Genomic DNA, 12,290 nt, shown 5'->3' on the forward strand with positions numbered 1-12,290 from the left:
CCTGCATTATAGGGATCTCAGAAAAAAGAGATAAGGGGGTAGAAAATTTAAAGAACTAATAGCTGAAAACTTACCTTTCTGAAAAACATCCAGATCCAAGAGGCACAGAGATCCTTGTCCAACCAAAAAAATTCAACACAAGGAGATACACACCAAGACATAGAGAAATTAAAATGGCAAAAAGTAGTCAAAAGAAAAAAATTTTAAAGCAGCTAAAGAAGAAAGTTACGGGGATCCCTGGGTGGCTCAGCAGTTCAGCGCCTGCCTTTGGCTCAGGGCGCAATCCTGGAGTCCTGGGATCGAGTCCCACGTCGGGCTTCCGGCATAGAGCCTGCTTCTCCCTCCTCTGGTGTCTCTGCCTCTCTCTATCATAAATAAATAAATAATAAATAAATAAATAAATACTCTATCTATCTATCTATAAAAAAAAAAAGAAGAAGAAGAAGAAGAAGAAAGTTACACGTAAGGAAAATCCCTTAAGGCTATCAGGAGATTTTTCAGCACAAACTTCACAGGCCAGAAGAATGTAGCAAGATATATTCAGTGGGAAGGGAAAAATCTGCAACCAACAATCGTCTAAGAAGGCTATCATTCATAATAAAAGAGTTTAGACAAAAACTAAAGCAGTTCATGACAACTAAACCAGCCCTACAGGAAGGAATAAAAGGGACTCCAGGTGGAAAGGAAGAAAGTTAATAAAAAAAAAAAAAAAAAGCAATAAAAATAATTTACTATAGTAAGTCAGTCAAGGGATTCATAAATGGATGTAAGATATGGCACTATATACCTACAACATGGGAGAAAAGGAGTAAAAAATGAAGTTATACTTAAGTGACCAATCACTTCATTTGGACTGCTATACGCAGATGTTATACGCAAATCTACTGGTAAGCACAATTCAAAAAGAGGCAAGATGCAAGCAAAGAAAAAAGAGAAAGGGATCCAAGTATATCACAAATGAATGCCAACAAACCATGAAAGATAGCAAGAAAAATATCAAAATCTATAGTAACAACCACAAAACAAATAACAAAATGGTAATAAATATGCATCTACCAGTATTTAACTTAAATGTGAATGGACTAAAGAAAAAAAAAATCCATCCAAATTGGTAAGGAAGTAGTAAAACTATTTGCAGATGACACATTACATACAGAAAACACTCAAGATTCCACCAAAAATCTATTAGAGCTGAAAAATGAATTCAGTAAAGTCAAAGGACACAAAAATCAATGTACAGAAATAGGTTGTATTCCTATACACTAATAATGAAGCAGCAGAAAATGAAACAGTCCCATCTACAACTGCACCAAAAACAAGAAAATATCTAGGAATAAACGAAGAGGTCAAAGACCTATGCTCTGAAAAAATACTGATTAAACAAATTCAAAATAACAGAAAAAAATGGGAAGACGACATTCCTGTGTTCATAGATTGGCAGAACAAATATTGTTAAAATGTCTCTATTACCCAAAGCCATCTACAGATTTAATGCAATTTCTATCAAAATACCAACAGTATTTTTCACAGACCTAGAACAAACAATCTCAAATTTGTATGGAGCCAAAAAAGACCCCAAAGAGCCAATGCAATCTTGAAAAACAAAACTGGAGGTATCACAACTCCAGACTTCAAGTTATGTTACAAAGTGGTAGTAATTAAAAGAGTATGAGAGTACTTGGCTGGCTCAATTGGTAGAGCATGTGACTCTCATTCTTGGGGTTTTAAGTTTGAGCCCCCTGTTGGGTACAGAAATTACTTTAAAAAAATATATTTTAAAAAATAAAACAGTATGGTAGAAGCATAAAAATACACATCAATAAAATAGAACAAAAAATAATAAACCCACAATTACATGGTCAATTAATCTTTGACAAAGGAGGAATGAATATACAAGGAGCAAAAGACAGTCTCTTCAACCAATGATGTTGGGAAAACTAGACAGCCTCATGCTGAAGAATGACACTGAACCACTTCCTTTCACCATACTCCAAAATAAACCCAAAACAGATTAAAGACTTCAATGTGAGACCTGAAACCATAAAAATCCTTGAAGGAAGTATAGGCAGTCATCCCTTGGACATTGGCCATAGCAACATTTTCCTATTTATGTCTGAGAGAGTACATCAAAATAAAAAGTTTCCACACAATGAAACAAACAATTGACAAAACTAAGTCCTTTGACTTAGTTTGGCACCTGAGTAGCTCCATCAGTTAACCATCTGACTCTTGATTTTGGCTCAAGTTATGATCTCAGGGTCCTGGGATCATGCCCTAAGTCAGGCTCTGTTCTGGATGTGGAGCCTGCTTAATATTCTCTCTCCCCCACCTCTCCTCCTCCTAAATAAATAAATAGATGTCAACCTACAGAATGGGAGAAGATATCTGCAAAAGACTTATCTGATAAAGAATTAGTGTCCAAAATATATAAAGAACTTAAAAAACTCAACACCCAAAACATAATCCAATTTAAAAATACAGTATGATTTCACTCATAATTTAAGAAACAAAACAAGCAAAAGGAAAATGAGACACAAACAAAAAAACAGACTCTTAATTATAGAGAGCTGATGGTTACCTGAGGGGAAGTAGGTGGGGGAATGGGTAAAATAGGTGATGGAGATTAAAGAGTAGACTTATCATAAGGGAAAAGAAAGATTTAAAAAATAAAATATATACAGAAATATAGATTACTTTATACACCTGAAACTAATGTCAATTATGACTCCATTAAAAAAAAAAAAAAAAAACAGTCTAAACCAAACAAAACCACCACACCATAGTGTCTAAGTTGCTAAAACTGGATTTCCATTGATTTTCCAAGTGGCAAGAAAGCCACCCAATTCAGCCACAGAAATCAGAGTTCCCTTAGGACAAGCACATTCAATCAACAAAAACGATTTCTAATTCATCTGATGTTAACACACTTAGGTTGACCAACACACATTATAACTAAAAGAGACTTAAATCTCAATTAGAAGGCCAACATGTTAATACACAACAAGATACATTACTATCAAAAATCTGGAATGCTTTTTATTAGTGAGACAGCCCATTTCCTCCCTATAGAAGATTTATACGAGCTGTCAGTGTATGGTAAGATTTTGATGTGCACTGAACTGTATCAAGGAACGGGTCATCTGGGGCAGTGTCCTCTACCTCGAGAATGAAAACCTTCACAAATCACAGAGAGGGCTGTGTCAGACATTGTTCAAACTTATTAGCAGAGGGACTCCCACTCCCAGGCCACCTCCACCAAGAATCTGAAGAAGCATGGCCGTATCTGCCTCCCTAGCTTGCTTTTCTTGCAGTTGTCATTTCAGTTATTCAGGTGTCCCAGGTTAAGTAACCACTCTTAGCAACACTTTTTTTTCCTTAGTTATTTGAAACCAGAAATAAGATTCCTGGCAGGAATTTTTACTTCCTGCGTAAGACCTGGGAATACATTTTTTAGATCGTAAAATAATCGATCAATTTTGAGTATATTTTATAATTTAACTGTCAGGGCTTTATGCGTTGACCACCACCGTCACCTAAGTTTTCTTAAAGCAGTAATTCTTTTAGAAACTCTGGTCATAAACCAATAATTACTTACATAAGGAATTAGGACCCTTGTTCTTGACCTCAGTTCCTTATTAGTATAATAGGGGGGAAAAAAAAGTTCTCTTCAAGTTATCATCTGTGGTTCAATAATTTAATTTCAATTCCCTCAACAAGGCCAAAAGGAAACTTTCAAAATCGTAGAAACATTTTTAAGTCAACTTCTTAAAGGCCCTTATTCCTTGATCCCTTTAGTTATACTGATTTGCATAGATCTTAACATACCAGCTGCAATGGTTAATAGAAATACATGCACATACAACGAATAGATTCAATCTCCATTTGTCCAGATAGAACCATAGCCAATTTCTGAGTTGTGAGGATTCAGAGATTCTTCTCAATCTCATTTCTTCACTAATTAAGAAATTTCAGGGGCACACAATAGCACTCGGCAAAACAAAAAAGTATTTTTCCAATTTCATCAGAAATAAAAATCTGACGTCCCAGCCAATTCACAAGATATATTCTCTATATTCTCTGAAAGTCCCCTCCAACTTTTCAGTGATTGAAGAACCGGTGCTTTAATATACCATGTTGTTGGAGAAGAAAAAAAAAAGAAAAAACAACGGAGTTTGCCTTAAAAGCTAAGGATTTCACTGAGGACTTGCTCCTAATTTCCTCTACGGCCACGGAATGAATACCTCCATCAGCCATTGGCTGTGCGGAGTCAGAGAATAAGCTTCCAGGGTTCTGATAGCAACGTAGGAGTTTAAGTACTTCTTTGGAAGGTTTCAATCAGTTTTTTTTTTTTTTTTTTTTCTTTTCTTTTCAGCTGTCTACCCCACCTTCAGAAGTATCTTGTACCTCTAATTCCTGAACCTTTCCAAGATCCTGGGACTTCAACCAACATGCTTCTTCACAGCTCTTCTCAGTTTCTTAGGACTGTTTAGTCTGATTGATGACTACTATGCTGTTCCTCCAACATTTTGTCGTCGATCTTTTATCTACTCGAGCACCTCTTACGTTCTTTTTTCTTTGTGTGGCTATACATTTTCCAGTCTCTTTGGGTGGGTAAATCCAAGAGTGGAAATAATGCCATTGAAACACATGTTTAACTAAAACCAAGACTAGCAAATTTCTTTACATTTCCCTATCCCAATTTAAGAATTGTGGACCCAGCTTCAGAGGCGAAATCTCTCGGACACCATAGTTTTATATCAGCTCGAAATTCCACAAGGAAGATCAAACCTTAAGTATCATTTTTCAATACTACCTTCCTTAATCAAGGTTTAAGAAATAAGGTTTACTCACAGCAACGTGTTAGTGAGACAGCCAAAGCTTGAGAAAGGAAACTCCTAACTTATGAAGGACAAAGGAGCTTTGAAATCAGTTCTACACAATCCATACTTCCCCTTCTCAGGAGGCAAGGAGAGCTGAGAGTCCTAAAATAACCCAGATGAGTGACAGTGGGGACAACCAATTATATCTTTTCTGATTTGGGACACAGAGTTGTGCTTCCCCTTAGTGAATGGTAAGCCTGCACAATTTTGCCAAATAGTAAAAGGTAAAATTTTATTTATTTTTTTAAAAGGTAAAATTTTAACAAGACATTTTATGCTTCCATTCCCTTTCCTTGTTTGAACTTGAATAATTAGGGAAGATCAAATAACCTAGGCTTTTTTGCACCATGCTCTAGGAAGTCTATTAGCAGTCAAGAAGATGTCCTTCCTTTACCAAATGGCTCAGAAGCACCCATACTTTAACCCCGGTAACTCAAGGTTTCCAAGGTTTTCCTGAAATACATACCAACTGTAAGCATTCCTTAAGTTCTTCAGGCATTGTAACGGTGACAAAAATGAGCCCTGAAGTATTTCAAAACGGAGGTTTAAGTAGTTACAATTAGAATTGTATCACTGCTGTTAATAGAAAACACGTTTTCTTCATTTTCCACAAACAAGGCCTTTCCAGAACATTTTTACTTTAAAAGATTTTTCCAGTAACCACCTATCTGGGGCTCCCTCAGAAGATGCAAACATACTAATAACGCTAATTTCCTTCATAGGAAAGAAAAATATAAAAGAGAGTAATATTCCCCCACACCTGGTAATTAAGCAGTTACAGTCTGCTGGCCAAAATCCATTGTGTCCCTTTAATGCCTTCTACATAATTAGCTTTATTGCCACAAGGTCTAGGATTCAATAATCTAGTTACATGATGCAAACCCAGAGAAAAAGCAGACTACAGAATAGGAGGAGAAGCACCTGGAACTGTTTCACTATCTGGGTTTCAGATGGAACCACTGGCCTGATGACTTGACTCAAGGGTGATTAGGACTCTTTGTGCTTCCCTATTCCAAATGCCAACATTCAGGAAGATAACCATAGCCCGATGTGGGCCCTTGGGTTTGTGGGGTGCGTGCCAGGAGGGTGGAATAGGGAAAAGATTTTTCTAGATCATAAGCTTGGTAGCTTTTCGATTGGTAGCAACTCATTGGCTAAGTCTTCATCACAGCCACCTGCAAAGGATAGGCTAAAAGAGGGATCTCTTTTGAGATACAAAAGGGGGGTCGGTCCCTGGGTGGCGCAGCGGTTTAGCGCCTTTGGCCCAGGGCGCGATCCTGGAGACCCAGGATCGAGTCCCACGTCGGTCTCCCGGTACATGGAGCCTGCTTCTCCCTCTGCCTGTGTCTCTGCCCCTCTCTCTCTCTCTGTGTGACTATCATAAATAAGAAAAAAAAAAAAAAAGTAAAGAAAAAAAAATATTTTAAAAAAAGGGGGGGGGGGTCCCTGGGTGACTCAGCGGTTTAGCGCCTGCCTTTGGCCCAGGCATGGAGCCTGCCTCTGCCTGTGTCTCTGCCTCTCTCTATGTCTATCATAAATAAATAAAATCTTAAAAAAAGAGAGAGAGATACAAAAAGCTCACTTCAAGGTCTAGCATCCTAGCACACCACCGCACTGGCTTCGGGAGGTTTCAACACCTTTGCTACTGCCCTACCTCTGCCCTTCCAGCCTCACCCCGCCCTATTCCCGGGCGCCAGAGTAAGCAACATACACCCCCGCTCCCCGCTTTCTCCTCACTGGGGCTCCCCTCGTTCTGCGCTCCGACACTCCTGCTCCATTTCCCCTACAAGTCAGTGCACTGTGTTTACGGGATCAAGCACAGATGGGCTTTCACTTCGGAATCTCACACCGGGAACTCCAGGATCCGCCGCTGAAAGGCTCGAGTTGCATCGCCCTCGGCCCACCCTGAGCACTTCCGTCCTCCACAGGGGGCTCGTGTTTACGAGTGAGCGCACGAAAGTGAACGACGGCTCGCGAAGCTACACGTGGGGCTAACAGGGCAGCTCACGCGTGCACGCGGCGGCGACGGGGCGGGGCGGGGCGCCCGGCGGGGAGACCCGGAAGGACTCGTGCGGAGGCCACGCTCGCGCCGCCGGGCAAACCGAAGCCCCGCCCCGTGCTCTGCCGGCTCGGGCTGCGGAGGCCGGGCTCCCCGCTCCCCTCCCCCTCCCCCTCCCCTCCCCCTCCCCCCTCCCCTCCCCCTCTCCCGCCGCGGGCCGGGCGCAGAGGGGGCTCCCGGGGGCTCGCGCGCGGGGCTGTTGGGGGAGCGGACCTCCAGCCGGGGCGCAGCCCGAGCCCGCAGGGCCTGTGCGGGCGGAGGCGAGGAGGCGCCAGCGCCAGCGCCAGCGCGAGCGCAGCTCCGGGGCAGGTGTCGCGGGCCGGGCCGGGCCGGGCCGGGCCGGGCCGGGGGGCGGGGTGGGGGCCGGGGGCGCGTTACCTCTCCAGGGCCTGCAGGGTGTAGCTGATGAGCGGCCGCTCCAGGACGGGGCAGAACTGCTTCGGGGTGGGGACGCCCATCCTCTCCCCGCTGCCCCCCGCCGGCAGCACGGCGGCCACGGCGGGAGCGGGAGCGGAGCGGGAGCCGGAGCGGGAGCCGGAGCGGGAGCGGAGCGGGAGCGGCGGCGGGCCCGGGCTCCATGGCGGCGGGCGGCGCGGCAGGCCCGGCTCCCTGCGGCGGGGGAGGGCGGACGGCGGCCGGCGGCGCCGCGAGGCCAGGCCGCGGGGGTCCCCGGGGGACGCTCGAGCAGCCGCGCCCCCTCCGGCGGCGTCCGCGGCCTCCGCACCGAGCCCGGCGCCCCGGCGCCCCCGGCGGGCCTGAGTTCCCGGCGGGCCCGGCCCTCCGCGCTTAGCCGGCCAGGGCGGCCGGGACCCCGCCACTCCCGCTCGCCTTAGACCTCTGGATCCGGGTCACGGGATGAGGCCGGGAATGTGCCCTCCACGTCCACCCCTGGCTTAAGCCGACAGGTGGAGGGCAGATGTCATGAGGAACCCCGGGCGCGGGGCATCTCCGCGTGGCGCAGCGCTTTGGCGCCTGCCTTTGGCCCGGGGCGCGATCCTGGAGATCTGGGATCGAGTCCCGCGTCGGGCTCCCGGCATGGAGCCTGCTTCTCTCTCCCTCTCTCTCTCTCTCTATGTCTACCATGAATAAATAAAATCTTACCAAAAAAAAATCCTGATATGTAAACCAGACTGCCAGGATCTCAAATTTGTCTGCAAAGTGTAACTACATGACACCTGTGATGGGATTGGGGTTTAATGGCCTGGCCTGAGTTTTGGAATGAGTTTATCTTTTTTTTTTTTTTTTTTTTTTTTTGAAGATTTTAAGGTTCATGGGAGAGACAGGCAAAGAGAGAAGCCGACTCCATGCAGGGAGCCCGACCCGACACGGGACTCGATTCCTGGTCCCCAGGATCAAGCCCTGGGCAGAAGGCAAGCGCTAAACCGCTGAGCCACCCAGGGATCCCCTGGAATGTGCTTAAAGATCTCCAGCCACTTTCTAATGAGCCGGCACGTTTCGGACACGCAGAGCCAAGGCGAAAATGCAGTAATTGCTAAACAAGCGACACACATAGGCCCATTTAATCTCCGGGAGAACCCAACTATTACTGGGGTTTTGTTTGTTTTGGGTTTTTTGTTTTGTTTTTACAGAGAAAGAGAAAAGGTTGTGATGTTTAAGTAACTTGTGTAAAATTGCACACCTAATGGCAGAGCTGCCTTAAGGCCCTTGCACAGAAGTACAGCCAGCGTTGAAGAATTCAACTGGAGCATATATGCCCTTTATTTAGTCCTTGCTGGCAGTGTTTAGCGGGCAAATGTCCTGAAGTATTTGGAATGTCAGAGCCTATTGTATTAGGTCCCTGGAATGTAAACCCCATGAGAGTAAGGTCCTTAATTTTGGTTTGGGTTTTGTGCCCAGTGCCTGGAATATAAAAGAAGTGTAATAATTATGTATTGAATGAACTACTGATTGAATAAGTTAGTGATAATTAAAGTATAGAGTATTAAATATTTGCTGATTTAAAAAAATAAAAAATAAAATATTTGCTGATTTAATCTTCACCCATAAGTTAATGTAAGATTGATTAAAAAAAAAAAAAAGCAATCTTTTAAACACCGAAACTATTACCAGGTCATAATATTCCAACCCAGTATTTTTACCCACTTTTCCCAATTGAGGTTAAAGCATACGAAATTGGAATAGAATTTTCCTCCTATCCTTTGTTGATCAGTGACTGAGCATGCTTTTAATACATTCAATACACTCCTATTTTCAATACACATGTTTCAATATGGAAGTACTTTCGAAACAGAAGCAACAAGTACTTTTATTATAATTAACGTTAGGTCCATTATAACTAGTTTGTCAGATGAAAAATAAGCCTCCTAATATACTTGACTTGATAGCACCATTGCCACACCTGTGTCTAATTAATACCTGTTGACTAACTGAATGGATAAATGAATAAAAATCTGTACACAGGCAGAAAGGCAAATCAATAAGTGTTTCTGTTAATATTGATGCTAACTTCCCTTTTTAGTCTAATAGTGGAGTTAAAACTATTTTTCATTTTCTTAACCTCAGCAAAAAAAACATAGTAATAAGAGTCATATTAATTGCTATGTATTACAAACAAATCTCACCAAATTCTAGCAAGAATCTTGTTTTACCGATTTAGTTTTGTTTTAGAGCAAATATATTAATTTCGCTGTTTATGAATCTTAGATCTTTTATATTGTATGTGAACAATATTTAACAGACTGTTCATTTGTCTATCAGTATGAGAAGCAACATTTTTTCTGTATCTTTTTATATAGATATAAATAATTAGTTCCTTGTGCATATTTTCGGTAAAAAAATGTGGTTTCCATGTAGTTTTATACCAACTTGTAGCGGCCACAGTATAAAATTATCTTCTCTGCAAGAAGTAGCCAAAAATGCATACCTTGGAAAGTGAGGACCTCTGTGATCCATTGGTTATAACCATTCTACAATATCACTTGATAAATTTAGAAAAAAACAAAACCCAAATGTCTCACAAGGCAGAGCATGCAAAGGGCAGAGTTCTTGGAGTGATTCTTGATCTGGACTCCGGATAATGGTCTCCCAAAGTTGCCAATGTTCTAATCTCTGAAACCTTTGAATACGTTACCTGACCTTAGAAAAGGAACATACGGCTTGATTAAATTAAAGGTCTTCAAATGGGGAGCATAGCCTGGATGATCCAGGTGTGCCCAATGTAATCACAAGTGTCCTTATAAGAGAGGAGTCAGATTCAGAGAAAAAAGTGTGAGGATGGATTTGTAAGGTCAGAGTGATACGGTGCTATGAGTCAAGGATTCCAGGAGTTTCTAGAAGCTGGATAAAGCAAGGAACCAAATTCTTCAACTAGAAATCCCAGGAGAATGTAGCTCTGCCAAACCATTTTGAGACTTCTCACATCTACAACACTTAAATAATAAACTTGTTTTAAGGCACTAAATTTGTGACTTGTTATCACACACATAGGAAACTAATACAGTTTCATACTGAGGAAAACCTTCAAATTTACACAGTGACTATAATCTCCATGAAGTTATACATAGTTAAAATATAATGATGTGACTGAAGAAAGAAAACACTGCCCACTTGATTTTATTTATGCCCCATAATGACACTCTCAGTGCACTGTAATTTTTAAAATACCCTTTAATCATCCTGTGAATAATAAAATGTGTTTTATTGTACTGTGAGTGTTCAAAGCATAGCTTTGCTAAATGTATACCACAATTTTATCAACTCACTTGGATGTGTCAATTTTTTTTTTAATGCATGTAAAAGTGTCTGTTACATGGAAGTGGCTCTCATCTTCATAACTGAAAGACCTAAAACTCCCCTTTGTTGTTTGTTTGTCTATGTCAATGTACCCTGGAAGATTATCTCGGGGACATTATTATTATTATTACTGAATTTTAGATTGAGTTTCTTTTCTTAGTGTTAATTCAAGTATAATTATCACTGCCAATCATTCTCCTCCTCCTCCTCCTCAAACACACTTACTGTTTTAATAGCATTTCTAGAGGTTAGTTGGGGTGTTGCTCACAAATGCAAATGAACAGCTTAATGGTTTACCCTTTTACTCTGTTGAAATAGGAGCCAAACAGAATATATTATTATTCTACCATGGGCCAGTCCCTGTATTTCTGTCAACCTATGAATTCTAATGCCTGTTTTGCCATTGTGTTGTCTGTAAATGCTACAGTCTATTAACGTCTGACCTTTAACTCATTTTTCTACATAATAAAAATGATGCTCCATGATGAAGTCTTTCTGTGGATAATTCAAACTGAACACCACATGACAACAAGATTTTCATCTTTCATTTTCTCAATATTTCTTACAAAGTAAATTATCAACTATCTCGACTGTCTACTTTGTTTTTCCTATTATAGCTAAAAAAAAAAAAAAAAAAAAATGATAAACAGCCTTAGGACCAAATGATAAACTTGATCATTACTGCTACCAAAGTTTAACTTGTCATAAGAATTATTTGTATACAATATATAGCATTTCTTATGCACTCTATATAACATTATTTACATATTATATATTGTATAATAATCTTAGAAAATATATTATTGGCACCCTCAGACAGAAATTTTGATTCAGTAGATCGGGAGTAGGCCCAGAAATCTTCTTTTTTAAGAAGATGCCTCCTTAGGTGATTCTTCGTAAGCGTTGACCAGACTTACCAGTTAAGGGGCACCTGGGTAGCTCAGTAGGTTAAGCATCTGACTTTGGGGGTCATAGGATGGAGCCCTGTGTGGAGCCCAAGGTCAAGCTCCCTCTCAGAAGGAAGTCTGCTTGTCCCTCTCCCTCTGCCCCTCCCATCCATCCCCTTGTGCGCATGCACTTTCTCCCAAACAAATAAAAAATTTTTTAAATAATTGAGCAAAAAAATAAGCACTGAATTTTTTTTAAAAATATACCCAATTCACTTTATATTTAATGCATTTAATTTCAAGACCTACAGCAGCGCCGCCTGGGTGGCTCAGCGGTTAGGGACCTGTCTTGGGCTCTGGTCGTGATCCTGGGATCTCCGATCAAGTCCTGTGTCCGGCTCCCTGCAGGGAGCCTGCTTCTCCTGCCTGTGCTTCTGCCTCTCTCTCAGTCTATGTCTCTCATGAATAAATAAATAAATCTTAAAAAAAAAAAAAAAACCTAAAGCAAAGGAATGTAATATAGTAAACATGCCATATAAAAATTGGGTAAGAAATCCATTAAAACACTTGCATTTCCTTGTTAATTTATAAGGAAGGAAACACAAGGGGAAAATGTTTAAGTGCTAGAGGGGAAAACAAAGATGTTAGAAAATTGGAGAATGAAATTATCTCCCCTCTCTGTATTTCTACAGAACTGTCATTTAAAAACAA

General features: G+C 41.5%; 1 protein-coding gene across 1 annotated transcript in view; it reads right to left on the reverse strand.

The window, feature by feature from the left end:
- CRPPA (CDP-L-ribitol pyrophosphorylase A) overlaps positions 1 to 7,781 on the reverse strand; it is a gene marked incomplete at its 5' end in the record, with an annotated part of 293,261 nt that extends 285,480 nt beyond the window's left edge. The window contains one exon of the mRNA XM_035698317.2: positions 7,318 to 7,781. Within this exon, the coding sequence (XP_035554210.2) occupies positions 7,318 to 7,781 (464 nt within the window). The remainder of the gene's footprint in view (positions 1 to 7,317) is intronic.
- Between the last annotated feature and the right edge of the window lie 4,509 nt (positions 7,782 to 12,290).

The sequence above is a fragment of the Canis lupus genome, chromosome 14 (genome assembly GCF_003254725.2).
Source record: "Canis lupus dingo isolate Sandy chromosome 14, ASM325472v2, whole genome shotgun sequence".
Taxonomy (NCBI): domain Eukaryota; kingdom Metazoa; phylum Chordata; class Mammalia; order Carnivora; family Canidae; genus Canis; species Canis lupus.